This window comes from Eucalyptus grandis, chromosome 10 (assembly GCF_016545825.1).
Source record: "Eucalyptus grandis isolate ANBG69807.140 chromosome 10, ASM1654582v1, whole genome shotgun sequence".
Classification (NCBI taxonomy): domain Eukaryota; kingdom Viridiplantae; phylum Streptophyta; class Magnoliopsida; order Myrtales; family Myrtaceae; genus Eucalyptus; species Eucalyptus grandis.
The window spans coordinates 21,287,696-21,305,257 of NC_052621.1; the positions used below are offsets into that span (position 1 = coordinate 21,287,696).

At 41.2% G+C, this 17,562-nt stretch overlaps 3 protein-coding genes across 5 annotated transcripts; 1 reads left to right on the plus strand and 2 right to left on the minus strand.

Annotated features, from left to right (window-relative positions):
* Nucleotides 1–1,607: 1,607 nt before the first annotated feature.
* On the minus strand, nt 1,608–5,592 carry LOC120285981 (histone-lysine N-methyltransferase ASHR2-like). Of its 2 annotated transcripts, none has more exons than XM_039303141.1 (2): nt 4,214–5,592; nt 1,608–3,739 (listed from the first exon to the last, which is right to left on the minus strand). In XM_039303141.1, the coding sequence occupies exon 1, from the start codon at nt 5,504–5,506 to the stop codon at nt 4,235–4,237; it is 1,272 nt and encodes a 423-aa protein (XP_039159075.1). In that variant the 5' UTR covers nt 5,507–5,592; the 3' UTR covers nt 1,608–3,739; nt 4,214–4,234. The 2 variants fall into 2 exon arrangements, with proteins under 2 accessions (XP_039159075.1, XP_039159074.1); XM_039303140.1 differs by lacking the exon at nt 1,608–3,739 and adding an exon at nt 3,756–4,132 and having other exon boundaries at nt 4,214–5,591.
* A 3,718-nt stretch (nt 5,593–9,310) lies between these two features.
* Nucleotides 9,311–14,024, plus strand: LOC104422231 (eukaryotic peptide chain release factor subunit 1-3). The gene is made up of 3 exons (XM_010034487.3): nt 9,311–9,447; nt 11,957–13,442; nt 13,586–14,024. Exon 2 carries the CDS (start codon nt 11,997–11,999, stop codon nt 13,308–13,310), a length of 1,314 nt encoding a protein of 437 aa, XP_010032789.1. The 5' UTR covers nt 9,311–9,447; nt 11,957–11,996; the 3' UTR covers nt 13,311–13,442; nt 13,586–14,024.
* A 667-nt stretch (nt 14,025–14,691) lies between these two features.
* LOC104422230 lies at nt 14,692–17,428 on the minus strand. Of its 2 annotated transcripts, none has more exons than XM_010034486.3 (6): nt 16,927–17,428; nt 16,596–16,732; nt 15,995–16,171; nt 15,840–15,923; nt 15,531–15,612; nt 14,692–15,435 (listed from the first exon to the last, which is right to left on the minus strand). In XM_010034486.3, the coding sequence occupies exons 1-6, from the start codon at nt 17,261–17,263 to the stop codon at nt 14,999–15,001; spliced, it is 1,254 nt and encodes a 417-aa protein (XP_010032788.2). In that variant the 5' UTR covers nt 17,264–17,428; the 3' UTR covers nt 14,692–14,998. The 2 variants fall into 2 exon arrangements, with proteins under 2 accessions (XP_010032788.2, XP_010032787.2); XM_010034485.3 differs by having other exon boundaries at nt 14,692–15,438; nt 16,927–17,427.
* Nucleotides 17,429–17,562: the final 134 nt, after the last annotated feature.

Here is a 17,562-nt window from a genome sequence, read left to right on the forward strand (position 1 = left end):
CCGACGATGAGGCCTGCTCTCGTCGCCCCACCGCCGCGCGCGCCTATAGCCGTTGCCTTTCTGTCCCACGACGACCCAGCCGCCCACTGGGCTCGACTGCCTGCATCGTCGAACCCGCCGTCGCCTCTTCTGTCGATCCACCGCCCGGTGACTTCCCAGCCGCCCCCATCGGCGCCGTAGAGAGACAGAAGGAGAGAGGCGCGAGTCGGGTCAGAGCCGGGTCGGGCGCGGGTCATAATCGGGTAGGGCTTTCGCTGCTAGGAGGGAGAAACAGGCTGGGCTTGTGTTTTTTACTTTGTTTTGGGTCTCGGCCAAATTCGCGGGCCAGGCCTCGCCTTTCATTTCCTTCACGGCCGAAGGGCACGGTTGGGCTGGGCCCATTCGCGGAAACCAGCCCAGCCAGAGGCCTGTGCCACGCGCCCGGGCCAAGTTCGACCGGGTCGGACGCGGAGTTCCGACTCGGATCCTTTTTTAGAATATGATATATTCTTATTTTAATATTAAAATATTTTAATAAAAATCGAAAAAAAAATGATTTAGACTTTCAAAAAAAATACAAAAACCCAAAAATATTTTATATTTCCCAAAAAAAAAAACCAGACAGATAAAATAATCTTCAAAATAATAAAAATAAAAAAAAAAAGCTTAAAAATAGCCTTTGAGTAGTTTTTCTTAAAATATGTGAAAATACTTAACAAAAAAAAATCAAAGAAAAAAAATCATGTTTAAGTTCTTGGAAGCAAATATTGGCTAATTCCAATTGCACCCTTATGACACATAGGTTTTTATTTCCTTAATCTAATTAGGACTTGAATCATAAAATTCATAATTGGTACAAAATGTTGCATGAATGCTTTACTTGATATTTAAATAAAATGAGGTACCGGTAGGACATTAATGATTAACTAATATAATTAAGTCTCGACTCTAGTTTCTCGATTGCGCTAGAGTGAAGTATATCTCATAATATTTCACGTGGGTTATCGACTCACCTCAAATCGATTAATGACAATTTCATAATGAAATTGACTTGCAAATTAAAAACTCAAAGTCATGAATTGGTGGGTTTTGGAGAGCCCATACTAAGCCCTATGCTTAGCAAGCCATTAACCTCTGCCCTCGCTAGCACGTTGAAAAGGGAGGTCACGTCATTTTATTGTTAATCTCAGTCTATAATTTGTTGAAATGATTTCCATTGTATTAAAGATATTACAAAGCATTACACTTTATAAGGAAACATACAATAATATAAGTAATAAAGCTGTAAATCCCTTGATTTTCATATATTCGAGAATTTGCTTGTGATTTTCTTTGACATTTTCATATTCTTCTCTCTTGATTGATAAATCAACGCCTTAACTCCCCTTCAAATTGGGAATGGGACAATCCCAAATTCTCAATTTGCAACGTAAGTTTCCAAATGCTTTTTTGGAATAATAGCTTCGTGAAGAGATTAACAATTCAATGCACAAACAGAACATACTTAGTCATAAGAGTTCCACGAGCCACTTTTTCTCGCACATAATGATAATCTAATTTGGTATGTTTAGTTCTTGCATATATTAACATATGAATTGCACTGATATTATCACAAAATAATATTGATGGACTTAAGAGATGAATACATAAATCTCTTAAAAGGAAAGATATCCAAACAATCTAAGCTACTGTCAACCAATTGCACGATACTCTATATTGGCACTAAATCGAGCAATCGTTCATTGCTTCTTAGCACTCCATAATATTCAGTTACTATAAGTACAAAATATCGTAGTCAATCGTCAAGTCAAGTAGCAATTTGCCCAACCTTCATCACAAAAGGCATACAACTCTATAGAAAGATCTGCATTTCTCGATTTATTGTGCCACTGACATAGCGCAAAATGTGCTTCACAATTTGAAAATGAGTCATAGTAGGCCAATGTGTGAATTGAGACATAAAATTGACCGCACATGAAATATCTAGATGTGTGATGGTGAGATATTAAAGAGTTCTGACAATACTTAAATATAACATTCGAAAGTAATTTCGCATTTGAGACAATGAGTGCGAGTGGCTATAGGCGTGGATCTTGGCTTGCAAACATCCATTTGAGCACATTCAAGAATTGACAAAGCATTTGTGGTCGGCACAAATAAAGACTATCAAATAATATTCTAACCTCCACAACCAAAAAGTAATATAATGGCTCTATATCCTTTATTGTAAATTCACTACTCAATGAAGAAATAAATCCATCAAGCAAGTTTGGATCATTACTAATGACAATCATATGGTCCACGAATAAAAGTAGAGCTAGAATGGCATGATCTGATTTTTGAATGAACAACGAAGGATCTACAATGCTGCAAAAGAAACCAAATGCTAAAAGAAACAAGCTAAAATGATCAAACCATGCTTTTGATGCTTTCTTGATTCCACACAAAGCTCTCTCAAGTTTGCAAACATAATACAGGTTTTTTGGTCCTCAAAACAAGGCAGTTGCTCCATATAAATAGATTGTGACAGAAATAGATATCTATATTAAAAATAAAAAATAAAAAAATTGACCAAAAAAATATTAAAAATGCAAAACAACAAATGGGGAATAGATTAAAAAGAAAAAACTCAAAGCCCACTTGCATCAATCGTACACTCTCACTACTCTTTCTCCTATACATCCGAAAAGAACCTCTTTTCATCTAATTTATAGATATGTGAAACAAATTTTTCATTGGACCCTCAGAAAAATATGCATCCACGGGAAAAAATAAATGTTGATGTACTGACAATGCTAGTTTATAATAACTTTTCTAATATAACTAAGAACCATGTGTGACATAATGGTATGAGATGCCCATACTTTTTAAGTTTCTACATTGAGTTATGCAATATCAATTTTGCAGACTTTAATCATCAAATTGATTTGAAATGCCTGTGTTTGTCATGTTTGGTGCATGAGGACCTATAAACTGCATAATGACTCATCTGTAGTCTCACACTCTGTTCAATGGATGTTAAGGCTATTGTTAAACTTAGATTACGGTCTTAGACTGTTTTGTCTAATCGTAACATCGGTAATGCACACAGAGTTGTCTGTACAATGTAGGGATTTTGATATTTATTCTAGACATTCCATTACCATTAGCACACTCCTCATTATATGCAAGGCAACCCCTTCATCGTCTCATGCCGACTAGTTGTTTCGGAATCATTTTCGAAAGATGAGAGGACAAAGGGTCTCCTTCTGTCTCGCCCCATCGTTGCTGTTGAAAAACATACCAAGAAACATATATCTCGGACCAAAATGAGTCTCTACACAGACTCGAGATGATGGAAGCAAAAATGGGACACGCGAGTAGAATGCCATTCCTTGTATGGGTGAGATTAGGGACATGAGGCAAGTTGAGCTCGGATTAGAGACACTAGCATCATACACCGGATGTATCTTTGGCCGTCAAACTAGTTATCGAAGAGTTAAAAAAATTCACCAGCTCACAAGTCAAAACACAACGAGGCTACATAGCCCCCAAGGATGCCAAGAGACTCACGGAAAAAACCTGTACCTTAAGAACCACGAACAGCCTTCAGTCCGTTATTAGCAGCACGTTATTAAGGAAAGAAACCGCACACGCTGCACAATCGAATCAAAGCAAATATGGCAAGTTTCCAACATCATTTGGTTGGGAAATCACAAGCCCCTATATCAGATCAAATTGTTTATCAACAGATTCAACCACCTTTCCTAATGCCAAAGAGCTGCAAAATCTGAAGATTGAAAATATGAGCAACTTAGTCGACTTGATGGGATCCACAGAACATGCAAGTTCATCGATACGCATACTCGATATCACAAAGGAACTAATGATAAAACTTCCCTGAACTTCACTTATCAGATTTTACACGACGTCCTATGTTTAGATAAAGAAAGAAAATTCACCTCCAGAGAGCAGTAGCTCCACCGTAATCACAGAGCACACGGCATTCGGCACTACAAGGTCAATTTTTTCCCTTGAATGGGGCAACATTAGAAACTCAGAGCACTCGCAATCCACAACCTTCACCAAAAGAAGATTGAATTGTATAGCAAAGTTCTACAAGTTAGCCAACTAGGTCCCTCTGCTGTTAAGTATTGACTCGCAGCTGACTTGGCTGGATAGCAAGGCCAAAAGATGGATCAGAAAGAAAAACAAAATTCTTGGAGGTGAGTCCATAAGGAGAAGAGCTTCTTACAACATCGCAAATGGGGGGAGCTCACTCGTCCATATCCTCTTCTCCATCAGCTTCCGCCTCTTCATCCTCCCTCCTGAGCTGACCACATACATTACACTCCATTATATCAGAAGGAGCATCATCCGATGACGGAGGCAGAGGAGCCAATGTCCCACCGCAGTTTTTCCTGTTGCACATATACCTGACGAAGAAATATGCATGGGGGAAGTCCGTTTCTTTCTCCTCTGCAATACCCACCTCCGACCCGCTCATTTGTTCATCGGCATCCTCATCCATCCCTTCACCGTCACCATCATCGTCTTCGCCAATATCATCGTGCTCATTCTCATCATCGGACCAATTGGCCTCGACCTTGCACCGGTCGCAGTCACAGGCGAACCCGTAGTCTTCCATCAACCTCCTCTGCCTATTCGCATAATTCAAGTTGACAGGAAAATAACTCAGGCAGATCTCCCTCCCTTGAGGGACATCATGGATCATCCGCACGATTATATCAGCATTGCCATCAGAAGCAGAGTCTACATAGTCAAATCTGCAAGCATTTGGCAGGCAATCGTGGTTGAAGAAAGAAGCTCTTGGATAAATACCGTAAGCTCTCACCGATCTCTCCCCATCCACCTCGCCCCCACCCCGCGACAAAACCGGCTCCATCAAACCGAAAGCATTGAGCTTGTCCTTCGACAGCAAGGCGACGATCAATTCAAGAGAAAACCCCAGAGGAAAAGGCGAACCCGGAGGAGGGGGAGGACAAACCGAGGCGAGCAGCGAATGCAGGAACCGCGCGGCCGAGACGGTGTCGTCGGCGTGCGCCTCGCGGCCCTGGAGAGAGAGCAGCAGCTGAAAATTGGAGGGAGAGACGGTGGCCAGATTGCAAGCGGCGATCAGGAACCGAGCCTGGACGTGGCGCTCGACAGGCTGCCCGTCGAGCAGGCGGGAAGCGACCAGGCGGGAGAGCGCCTGGCAGACCCAGGGGGTGTGCGACGTCGCGGCGGCGGCGGCGAGGCAGCCGGGGCCGCAGAACACGTGGCGGCCGCACGCAGGGCACGGGGCGGCTGGCGGCGAGGAGGACGGAGGCAAGATTCTGAAGCAGTGGTCGCAGTAACAAGCAGCTGAAGAAGAAGAAGAAGAGGAAGAAGGAGGTGGTGGTTTGGTGAGGGGAAGAGCGGAGTAGAGAAGAATAGGAGAGTCCCTGAGGACGATTTGGCCGCCGCGCAGCGGCCGAGCCGCCACCAGGGCCCGCCCTCTGCCGTCGATCTCGGCGAGGTTCAGCAGCGAAGCTGCTCCGTCCGCCATTTCCCGAGCTTTGTTTGAGCAAGCCTTAGGGTTTCTTCTTTCCGGGTCAAGTGCCCGCGAAATTCTTTTCTATTTCCTTTTCCAGCCCAGGAAAAATGGGAAATCACAATAGTGAACTTCTGCTTGGGGTCCCTCGCGGCTCCCGGGTCTCGCTTACTATGAATTTAACTAAATCCCGGGGCCGAAATGGAAATTGAACTGAATCATTTTATTTTTTTCAAAGACAGTTTCATTCGTTTGTCATAATCATAGAAACATAGAAAAGTTCCAAGCAAAGCGACTCACAAAAGAGCCGCAAGACAAAACGAAACAAAACCCATAAAACAAAATAATACGGCTTATAGCTAGCTCTCGTCCCAAAAGACTTGATCTATTACAGTATTATAAAACAATTGGCAGTCAATCACCAAAATCATCAGTAATGGGCATTCGACAAGATCTTCCCATCCAGAAACTGGCATGGCATCCTCAACACTATTGCTATACTAAAACAACAACAATAATATTTTGAATCATCACAAATCTAACACTTCTAAGAAACTCCTAGATGTAGATTAGAACAAGAAATAAAAGCTCTCATATTCAAATTTACACCTAAAACAAGAGAGAACAGATTACACCGAATCCAAAAATCATAAAACCATGTCTCGAGCATCCTATTAGCTAGATTGGTGACAATTTTCTCACAAATTTTTCAGTTACAAGTAGATTTTTTTCTATCATAACTATAAGTAGGGTGTAAGTGGTTTAGTTCAATTCGGTTTTCTTTTTTTAAACAAATTGAAAAAAATCGAACCAAAAGGAAATTTATTGAACCAAACCGAAATCCAATTTAAACCGAACTGAAAGCCCAATTCGATTCAGTTTGGTTTGCTTTTCAGTTTTTACTTTTATTTTTGTTTTTTTCCTACATGCACCCCTTTCAATAAATTTTTTATTCTTTAAAAAAATCGATTTTTAAATTATTTTTATTTTTTATTCTTTTTTTTCTTTTCTTCTTCTTTTTTTTTTCATTGGCCGATCGCTAGCCATGTCGGCGGTGGCAACTAGCCGGTGAGCTCGAGCCTCACTAGCCTGACAAGGCTCGAGCCCTACCTAAGTGGCCAAATCGGCAAGACTCGAGCTAGCCAACGTCAAATGAGTTTGGCCTTGTCTAATCAGGCATGGTGGAGTCAATGTCCTCAAGCCTTGCCAGCTTGTGGCGAGGTTCCAAATCACCTCTAGCTAGTTGTCAACTACCACTATGGCAGGAGATCGCCGAATGATGAATAAGAAGAAAAAAAATTTTAAAAATGATTTTTTAACAAAATAAAAGGAAAAAAAATTAGATTTTATTTGTTTGGTTTGGTTAACTGAATCGATAAAAACTGAATTGGTTAAAAAAATTTTGATTTTTAATGAGAATAAAAAAAAACTGAACTTTTCGGTTTGATTTTTGACACCCCTAGTTCTAAGCAGATTTATTCACGACAACAAGCCAAAAGACTGTCATATTGGACCAAGAGAAAGAAAAGAAAATCGAGGCCTAGAAAAGAAAAGTATAGCAAAGCAGGCTAAAGTTTAGAGTCCGGAGGTGAAATTTTTTAAGAGGAAGGACTTTTTTGGGGAGATAGAAAGTTGCCGAGAGATAGATTAGGGTTGCGTCTATCTTGTTTGAATCATACAGAGCATTTCTTTCACGGAAAGTAAATGCTATGAAATAAATTTTCCTAAAAATTAATCATTGCATCGCTTCCAGAAACGGAAGAATGAAAAAAAAATCATCATTTACAAAAATACTTATATATGAATTATTTTTTTGTCAACTAATTATTTTAAGCTTTGACAAAAATAAAATAATTATTTCAAGTGTGATAATTTTTTTAACAATGTTTTTCAAATCATTTATTTTTCGCGAAAATAATGTAGTCTAAGTTAGTTCAATTTGAAACAAATAGATTATCATCAGAGAGAGATAAATCTTATCGAATTGATTTCATTGATTAATCATATGCTCATCGAATTTCAAATTAGATATGTAACACCGCAAGTAGAAGTATTCATATGAATTATTTCAAATAGGTGAGATATCCTTTTCGATGTTTGAATTCGTAGATCCTTTTCGATTGCACTTTTAGACTTATGGTGTGTCTATTCAAAATATCGACCTCGCCTAACTTTTCTAATCAAGTACAATTAATCTAATTACTTGAAATCAATGTATTATCCAGAATTAGAGGTTGACAAGAATAAACTGTTTGGAACCATTTACTATTTGCTAATAATCTTAAAAATGAAGGTCGCAATTAGATCTCGAGTGACGAGAAATCTCAACATGAACACCTTCACTCGAGCTTATAACTTGAAAACTCTTGTAAACTTACGATAGACGCAATTAGTCAAATTACAAGTTTAGAGACTTGATTAAAGAAGAAAATTCAAAGATTCGACTCGAAAACACAAATGGCCAAGCTAATAGATTCAAAGTAACAATTCTAATATCATTTATGCAATAAGACGCAGAAGTTCATAGTTCCACGAATCGAAAGTTTAATTTCAAACAAAATCAAATCACAAAGCTTATAATATAAAGTCCCCCGCGCTCTATGAAATACTCGATAGTTAGAAGTCAATAATTCTCTTGATATAAAGTTTTTGACTGTTCAAAAGATTTCGCAAACGAGCATTTGTTAAGTAATAAATTTGCGGAAATTTTAGAGCTTCAAATATATGGGTCGTGTCATGTAATATGCAGAAGAAAGGAATAAGAAATTTTGTATATATTGATGTGTGTAATGAAGAGCACATCCACATGTTTACAGGCTTTATAATATTACTATCTAAGATAATAAATTAATCAAGATATATGCACAGTCAAAGAAAAATTTGGTATAAAATATCTAATTATTTCATGCACCAAAATATCTCTAATATTGAAAATTAGTTTGGAGGAATCTCTAATTCTCTCTAATGGATGGGATTGAGATTACTGATAACGAAAGAAAGTTGGGAACAAAAATATTCACTTTGCCCTTGTCAAGGAAAAATAGTGAACAAGATTATGGTCTATTTGATTCGGCTTTAGAAAAATGATTTAAAAAAATATAAATAATTTTGGGATAAACAAGTTTTTCGAAATGTTATGTTGTTTGATAAATTAAATATGATGGAGCTCAACCGTTGTTAGCCCACCTTGCTTGAGGTTATGTGACCTCAAGAGTCGCTTGGGTCACACAATCGAGGCGATACTTGAAGTTGTGCCACCAAGGGCATCCTCAAGTGGCATTGCTTGGGTAGTAAGAACCGGGTGATGCCTGGGTCGCAACACCTCGGGCAACCTAGGTAATGCTTGAGGTCGCACCCGGATAGTGGTCGCCGGAGATACATGACCCCTTAGGTGATAGTTGACACCCTCCAATTTTTTCCATGTAAATTGAAAATAATGAATAGTAAACGTGAACATTGTTAAGACTTATATTCTCAATAATATTAAAAGCCCAGAATAAGTGAATAGTTGATTTGGGCTTTCAACTTTCACAATACTAATATTTGATTAATGGGTTCCAAAAACACTCATCACATATCTCATATTTTCTTACGAATCTTATTTGCTCGGGCCGTGAATCAAACTGGAGACGTTATCCTTTTTTTGTCTGCTTCGACCGTTCTCAGATTTTTTATTTTTTGAGGGGTGGGGGGTCGCGTTGGAACTCGTGTCAAACTAGGATTCTGTGGAGTCTTGTGTCGTTTACATCATCGTATCAGCTGCCCCCGAGCCGGTTATCTGTCACGCATTCGCCTTAACCATGGTTAAAAGTGAAAACCGGGGTTAGGGTTTCCGCTATAAAAGCCGCCCTCTTGCCTCCGTCCCCATTATTATAATCGGAACGCTCGAGAACCGGAGGAAAAGAAAACTCTCGTGCCATCGTCCTCGCGACCTCTCGTCCTCATAAATCTCCCAGGTTATCGCCTTTTCCTGTATAAATATTATTTTTTTATGCTGTGTGTGTTGTGATTCTCCGCGTTCTTTGGATCGATCTCGTTGTTCTGAATTCGTGTTCGTAGGATTTGTGGCGTTTCGTGTTGTGGGTTTTTTGTTTCCTATGTTGCTTGGGGTGGCGGCGAGCCCGTGTTTTGTGGTTGGGTGATTTTCGGGATTGCCCATCTTGTTGTCTGTCGAGGGTTTTGCGGGTTTGTTCCTGATCAATTGGGTCATTGGGTATTCTATGTCGATCTTGTTGTTTTGAATTCGTGTTTGTAGGATTCGCAGATTTTTGTGTTTCGTGTTTTTCGTCCATGTTGCTTTGGGTGGCAGCGAGCCCGTGTTTTGTTATTTGATAATTTTCGGGATTGCCCACCTTGTGGTCTGTCGAGGGTTTTGTGGGTTTGTTCCTGATCAATTGGGTTATTGGATATTCTATGTCGATCTTGTTGTTCTGAATTTGTGTTCGTAGGATTCGTAGAGTTTCATGTTTTGTGTGTTTTGTTTTTCCCATGTTGCTTGGGAGGCTGGTGACTCCGTGTTTTGTTGTTCGATGCCCATCTTGTTGTCTGTCGAGGGTTTTGTGCGTTCATTCTTTATCAATTGGGTCATTGGGTATTCTATGTCGATCTTGTTGTTTTGAATTTGTGTTCATAGGATTCGTAGAGTTTTGTGTTTTGTGTTTTTATTTTTCCCTATGTTGCTTGGGAGGACGGTGAGCCTGTGTTTTGTTGTTAGATGATTTTCGGGATTGCCCATCTTGTTGTCTGTCAAGGGTTTTGTGGGTTCATTCCTAATCAATTGGGTGATTGGGTATTCTATGTCAATCTTGTTGTTCTGAATTTGTGTTCGTAGGATTTGTAAAGTTTCGTGTTTTGTGTTTTTTTCATATGTTGCTTGGGGTGGTGGTGAGCCTGTGTTTTGTTATTAGATGATTTTCAGGATTGCCCATCTTGTTCTGTCGGGGGTTTTGTGGGTTTGTTCCTGATCAATTGGGTATTATCTGTCGATCTTGTTGTTCTGAATTCATGTTTGTAGGATTCACAGAGTTTCGTGTTTTGTGTTTTTTTTCTACATTGCTTAGGGTGGCAGTGAGCCTGTGTTTTGTTGTTCAATGATTTTCAGGATTGCCCATCTTGTTGTTTGTCGAGGGTTTTGTGGGTATGTTCATGATCAATTGGGTCATTAGGTATTCTCTGTCGATCTTGTTGTTCTGAATTTGTGTTCATAGGATTCTTAGAGTTTTGTGTTTCATGTTTTTTTTTTCTATGTTGCTTAGGGCGGCAGTGAGCCCATGTTTTGTTGTTCAATAATTTTCAGAATTGCCCATCTTATTGTTTGTGGAGGGTTTTGTGGGTTCATTCATGATCAATTGGGTCATTGGGTATTCTATGTTGATCTTGATGTTCTGAATTTGTGTTTGTAGGATTTGTAGAGTTTTGTGTTTTGCGTTTTTTTTTTTTTACCCTTTGTTGCTCAGGGTGGCAGTGAGCTCATGTTTTGTTGTTCGATGATTTTCAGGATTGCCCATCTTGTTGTCTGTTGAGGGCTTTGTGGGTTCATTCATGATCAATTAGGTCATTGGGTATTCAATGTCGATCTTGTTGTTTTGAATTGGTGTTCGTAGGATTTGTAGCGTTTCGTGTTTCGTGTTTTTTCTTTCCCCTGTGTTGCTTAGGGTGGCAGCGAGCCCATGTTTTTTTGTTTGATGATTTTCAGGATTGCCCATCGTGTTGTCTGTCAAGGGTTTTGTGGGTTCGTTCATGATCAGTTGAGCCATTGGGTATTCTATGTCGATCTTGTTGTATTGAATTCGTGTTTGTAGGATTGTAGAGTTTTGCGTTTTGTGTTTTTTCCCCCTTATGTTGCTTAGGTTGGCAGCGAACCCATGTTTTGTTGTTTGAAGATTTTCAGGATTGCCCATCTTGTTGTCTGGTGAGGGTTTTGTGGGTTCATTCATGATCAAGTGGGCCATTGGATATTACATGTCGATGGAAATTTTTTTTATGCCTGATGACTGTGATTTTCCCATATGATGAAAAATTGTTCTTTTACCTGATTGACTTTTTTTTTTATAGAGAAGATCTGTAAATTTGATGTGATATGCCAAGAAAGATGGGAAATTATCCGTCTGTTTGAGTCTGTTATGTTATGGTTATGCTACTTTGTTTTGTCGTCGGTATACGAGTGCTCAGTTGTTTAGAATATGTTGTTTTTTCCCTGAATTATCATGGAATAGTGCTAGTTGAGCCTTTGGGTACCTGTTTTATTAGTGGCGTGTTTTGTGGTGTTAATCGATTGATCGGAAGATGGTTATGATTGTTCAGTTTTCTCAACTGGGGGAGTTGATAGATTGGAAGATGTATGTTATGTGTTCGACGTCTTAAATGAATGTGGATGTATTAGAAGTTGTTGGTTTTCACTGAATGATTGCTGGTTGTAATGATGTAATGCTTGGTTTTATGGAGTTGATGGATTGTTATTTTCAGGTCGCTTGGCTACTTTTGCTGTGAGCTTTTGAACGTAGGGATGGCTGATGGTCATGAGACTGACAAGAACATCGAGATATGGAAGATCAAGAAATTGATCAAGGCTTTGGAAGCTGCAAGAGGCAATGGCACAAGCATGATTTCTCTGATCATGCCTCCTCGTGATCAAATCTCTCGAGTTACAAAAATGCTTGGCGATGAGTTTGGTACTGCATCGAACATCAAGAGCAGGGTGAATCGACAATCTGTGCTTGGCGCGATCACGTCCGCTCAGCAGAGGCTCAAGCTTTACAACAAGGTTCCTCCTAATGGGCTTGTGCTATACACTGGCACAATTGTCACTGAAGATGGAAAGGAGAAGAAGGTGACCATCGATTTTGAGCCTTTCAGGCCCATCAATGCATCTCTTTACCTGTGTGACAACAAGTTCCATACTGAAGCTCTGAATGAACTCTTAGAATCTGATGATAAGTTCGGTTTCATTGTCATGGATGGTAATGGAACTCTCTTTGGGACTCTGAGTGGTAATACGAGGGAGGTGCTTCACAAATTCAGTGTGGACCTGCCGAAGAAGCATGGAAGAGGTGGGCAGTCAGCTCTTCGTTTTGCTCGTCTTCGAATGGAGAAGCGCCACAACTATGTGAGGAAGACGGCTGAGCTAGCCACACAGTTTTTCATTAATCCATCAACTAGCCAGCCCAATGTTTCAGGACTTATACTGGCTGGATCAGCAGACTTCAAAACTGAGTTGAGTCAATCTGACATGTTTGATCCTCGTCTTCAGGCCAAGATACTGAATGTTGTTGATGTTTCTTATGGTGGTGAGAATGGTTTCAACCAGGCCATTGAGTTGTCTTCAGAGATATTGGCCAACGTGAAGTTCATTCAGGAAAAGCGGTTGATTGGTAAATACTTTGAGGAGATAAGCCAGGATACTGGAAAATACGTTTTCGGTGTGGATGACACGCTGAAAGTACTGGAGATGGGTGCTGTTGAAATACTGATTGTGTGGGAGAACCTGGATATCAATAGGTACACACTGAAAAATACCACTACTGGTGAGATTATCACCAAGCACATGAACAAAGAGCAAGAGCTTAACCAGGAAAACTTCAGGAATCCTGACAACGCAGCTGAGCTTGAGGTTCAGGAGAAACTGTCGCTCCTGGAGTGGTTTGCTAATGAATATAAGCAATTTGGTTGCACACTCGAGTTTGTCACAAACAAGTCGCAAGAGGGATCTCAGTTCTGTAGAGGTTTTGGTGGGATTGGGGGGATTCTCCGTTACCAGCTCGATGTCCGATCTTTTGATGAGGTCTCTGATGAGGGTGAATATTATGATGACTCTGAATAGCAATCAATAAACTCTCCCCCACGGCTGGTGCAGGAGGATGGGGCGAGTTGCCTGCACCAGTGCGCGAGCTCTCGCGCTATATGCTACTGCTTTGGCGCTGCACGAAAGAAGATTTATGCAACCCTAGCCAAGGTTCCCTGTCCCTTCCCTAGATTTTTTATTGGACCTCCCATTTTGATTTGTTTGTGGACACTTTGCCTCTAGTTTCTTTTCAGGTGTTTTTCATTCTAGGTAGTTCCTGTGTAATGGCTGCTAACGATATGTTTTTGTTCTAGGTGGGGGCATATTGCTTGGAGAGCACGCGGAAATTGCAATGGGTTAAATCTACTGCCTTCTATCGGAAGGAGAAGCATATGCTCTACTGGATTAAGCTTAAGTTTGGACTGTAAGGGAGTACCTTTGCTGATTCAGATGCTGCTTCTTGGGTGGACCTTATATGGTCTGGTTATTTCTCTACTTCTGTTTCGCAAGGAGCTATTAGCTTTTCTATCAACCCAGTATGAACTTAAGAGTGGTCCCACTCGTTATAATAACTAGTTATTGCTACTGTAATGTTCTGGTCTTACGTGACCACGTGTGATGGATCTTCATGTGGTGCAGCTACTCTCACTTGAGTGGTGGATTTTCAAGTCATGTTGCTACTATTACTAGTCTGTTTGCATTTGGGTTGAATATATTGCGTTGCTATATATACTTGATAATCTGATTGTGTGATTTGCATTGGTTGTTTTTGGCTATAGATAGATATCATCTAGACAGGAACGTTCTTGGTTCCATAAGTGTGATGACTGATGGGCAGATGGCATCAGCTATGGGCGGGGTTATTGCTTTATTGAGGTTTTGAATGCTTATCTATCAATGTTGTTCTTAAGGTGAGGAATCATAGGTGGTACTGTGACCTTGGGTTGCAAATCTCTTCTTGTTGGGATAGCAAGCTTGTTGTCCCGAGTACAAGAGCACAGCATAGCAGTTCTAAATTTGGCACGACAGGAACATGGGACGGTCTTGATATGCGGTGATTTATGTTTGGTGCTTCTAGATTCTCATTTTAGTGGTCTACATTGAATTCAGTGACTTGTGGCACAAAGCATATCAGCTCGTTAGTGAGTTATTTAGATACCATGACTTCGAATTGTTCAATGGATGTGTGCCGGTTTAACCATATAATCTCATGGGAATACTTCTCGATCGAACATGTGGGAACGTGTGGTTTAGCTTTTTTGAGGCTTCGACGATCCTAGGTAGACCTTATTGTAGTCGTCGAAATTAGGAGAAGTTGAAACGAAAGCTATACTGAGTACATTTTTCTTGATCTAGAAGCGTAGCAGTATATAGCACCCAAGCTCTGGCGGCATGAAATGGTTGGGACAGGTCCACGAGGTTATCAATTGCCTGGCAAAAATTCCTGATTGGCAACAATGTATTACAATGTATCTTGTTTCTGTCTTTTTTAATTGTTCTATGCTTTTTTGAAAACCTAAGGATCGACAGAACCTGCATTATTCTGTGTTACTTTGGTGCTCATCATGTGGAGCAGTGGCGCTCTGCCGTTCTTCAAAACTGAAAGATGCGTTAGTCGCTGTAGTTGCTGATATCTCGCTCTGGTGCAACAAATCAGAGCTCGACTGAGACGTCGGCACAAACGTCACCACTCTAGGCACGACAAAATACGAAGTCGAATCCATATTTTAGTCTATGCTTCCATGCTTTCGCCGATCCCTTCGGAGCCGCGTCATCCATTTTCCTAACTGGAATAGCACGACCTTGCCAGTGACCTGTAAAGTCAGTCCGGAAGCTATCAACACACCTCCCACCACCAGCCATTTCAAGGGATCCCTTTTCCGTGTATCCTTCGATTTCTCATTCTTGTGGACTTCCGAAGAAGGAGCCGGAACTGCCATCGGCCCACACTCGGTGGTCTTGCACGCCAGGATGGCATAAGATGATCGAGGCGCGCCGCTGGCTCGAGCAAGATTGTAAGCCTGAACTGCGGCCTCCATTTTCTTTACAAGGCCCCACATTGCCGCCCTGGCACATATCTTAATTAACTCCTTCGGTAGACCGTTGTCCTCGAAATGGAAGAAGATCACCTCTGATGCGGGCTGTTGCTGCCTGTTCCCTGATTCTACTGGAAGAATTATAGACATTGTCAGCACCAAAACCTCCCCTTGTGTAACCTATGAGAGGATATCAGTGGTTATTGAAAGAGGAAAGAAGTACCTGGATTTATGCACCAACTAGAATAATAGAGCTCTACTCTTCGCGTATTTCTGCGACTCGGTAGAGATGGATATGTCATTCCCTGTATTGATAGAAACTCGCCTTTAATCTCCAGACGAACTTCATCAACGGTAAAGATCCAACAGATGTCATGCACGTCGGTTCTTGGTTCCCCATCCTAAAGTAGCAAGAATGACCTTCTCGCCTGGGCGGAAGTTACAACTAAAATGCATTTGGACGGCCCGATAACTTATCTAGACCAAAATTGGCTCTAAGAAGATGGTTCCGGAATTCAAGCGAACATTTTACCTTTGTCACGAAGTAGTAGCTGGATTCAGATTGCCAAATGCGACGGATGATGACGTACTCTCGCCCCGTGCGGATCAGCGGTAACTACACACCCAAATCTGTATATTAGCTCCTAGAGGGAAATAGTTGAATGTACTGCTATAATGATTCAGTACCTTTCTTATCCAGTGAACAACCATGGTTCCAGTTCGTGGGCAGACGTGTAAAGTCCTGCAGTAGACTAGCATCTTTTCCCACTTGAGACGGAATTCGTCGTCCCAGAAGAAGTCCCTCAGTAAGTCGGGCGAGATGTTCGTGAAAACTGTTCTCGTGCGATACTGTGTCGGGCCAACCTGAAATAAGAGCAATAACAACAATTTGGACGATGAAGGCGACCGTCACGCGTGGCAGTGCGAGACTATCAACCAGAACCCCTCGTTACCAAAAAAAAATTGGGGGTAGAAGTAGAATGGCTTCGCAAAAAACTTCTTTAGTTTCCCAGTTTTCAATCTGCATGAAAGAGAGATCTAGGTGCTACAGAAATTGTCGCAGAGACCATGTATCCGATGCTGCGAATGCAAAAACGATTGCACAGTTTCCCAGCACTGAATTACGCAGGAGGTCTAAGAAATCTCCATGAACATGTGACTAACTGCTTCCAAGAATTTAAGGCAAGGTAGGGCAGTTGGTTCGAAGATTGTCGTTCGACACGGTAGTTTGAGAGGATGAGCATCAATCTAAGATGATCAGATTATTAGACAAGAAGATGAACTTTACCGGTGGGTCTCTGAACCAAGCTTGGTATGTCAGGGTTTGAGTTGGTCTCTCCATCATCAGCTGCCATGGCGGACCGCCATCGGACTCCGTTATGTAAGACATCAGTTCCTTCAGATCAGTTTCGTCTAAGGCTGCATCTGCACCATTTTTTCTTGAATCAGATGCTGTCGGGATAGAGCTGTATAGTTAAAGTACAAGGAAAAATCTGTGACCGTGACCGATAAATATCGCAGGGACATCACAGTAAGGGATGAGAAAACTGTGCTCCCTATTTCCAACAAATGCGAAAATTCTCGCAATTTCTCCTATCAAACCCAAGTGGAATACCTACTTGGCACAAGGTCGGAGGTGGCATCATCAAGCATCTCTGGATGGTTTTCGACATTGTCGGGTTCGGATGAGCGATGAAAAATTCTGTTTAGGACCGAACGTAGCTGACGAGGAGCAAAGGCAATCCCCACCCAGAGAAGCCTCCCGCCGTAGACGCGAGGGAAGCGAATTCTCCATGGACTCCACATCCAAAGATAAGAGCAATGGTTATAATTTCTAGTGGAGAGCAATCCAAGGAGAACAAAAGCCAACGCCAGCACTAGATTTCGTCCCGAAAAGACGGAAGATAAAGCAGGAATGTCTTCCAGATCGATCTTGCCAAACGAATGGTTCGCCATCGTCTCCAAACTTCTTCAGCCTGCTGCAATATCATCCGTCACCTGGGTTCACATTTTCCTGTTTCAAAGCGAAGCGCACCTTGTGTGATGTCCCAGGAAGGAAGAAAGGAATGTCCACGTCCCCACTCTTCTTTCTTTATGTTGCACTATGCCATCCAGCATTTTTCCAAGGCGACAGGTTTCCACTCGTGCCTTTGTTTATTGGGAAGTCCTTGTAGACAACCTTGTAAACAACAATTCCTTTGTTTGATTCGCGGCTATTTGAGGGACAACGTTCCAACCGTAGTTTCTGTCTCGGA

Excerpts from the sequence above, each read along its gene's own strand:
- LOC120285981 (XM_039303141.1), bottom strand. The coding sequence starts at position 5,506 with ATGGCGGACGGAGCAGCTTCGCTGCTGAACCTCGCCGAGATCGACGGC.
- LOC104422231 (XM_010034487.3), top strand. The coding sequence starts at position 11,997 with ATGGCTGATGGTCATGAGACTGACAAGAACATCGAGATATGGAAGATC.
- LOC104422230 (XM_010034485.3), bottom strand. The coding sequence starts at position 17,263 with ATGGCGAACCATTCGTTTGGCAAGATCGATCTGGAAGACATTCCTGCT. Across the intron at positions 16,733-16,926 it reads CACCTCCGACCTTGTGCCAA|ATGCAGCCTTAGACGAAACT; the intron begins GTAGGTATTCCA and ends AAAATGGTGCAG. Across the intron at positions 16,172-16,595 it reads CTTGGTTCAGAGACCCACCG|GTTGGCCCGACACAGTATCG; the intron begins GTAAAGTTCATC and ends CTCTTATTTCAG.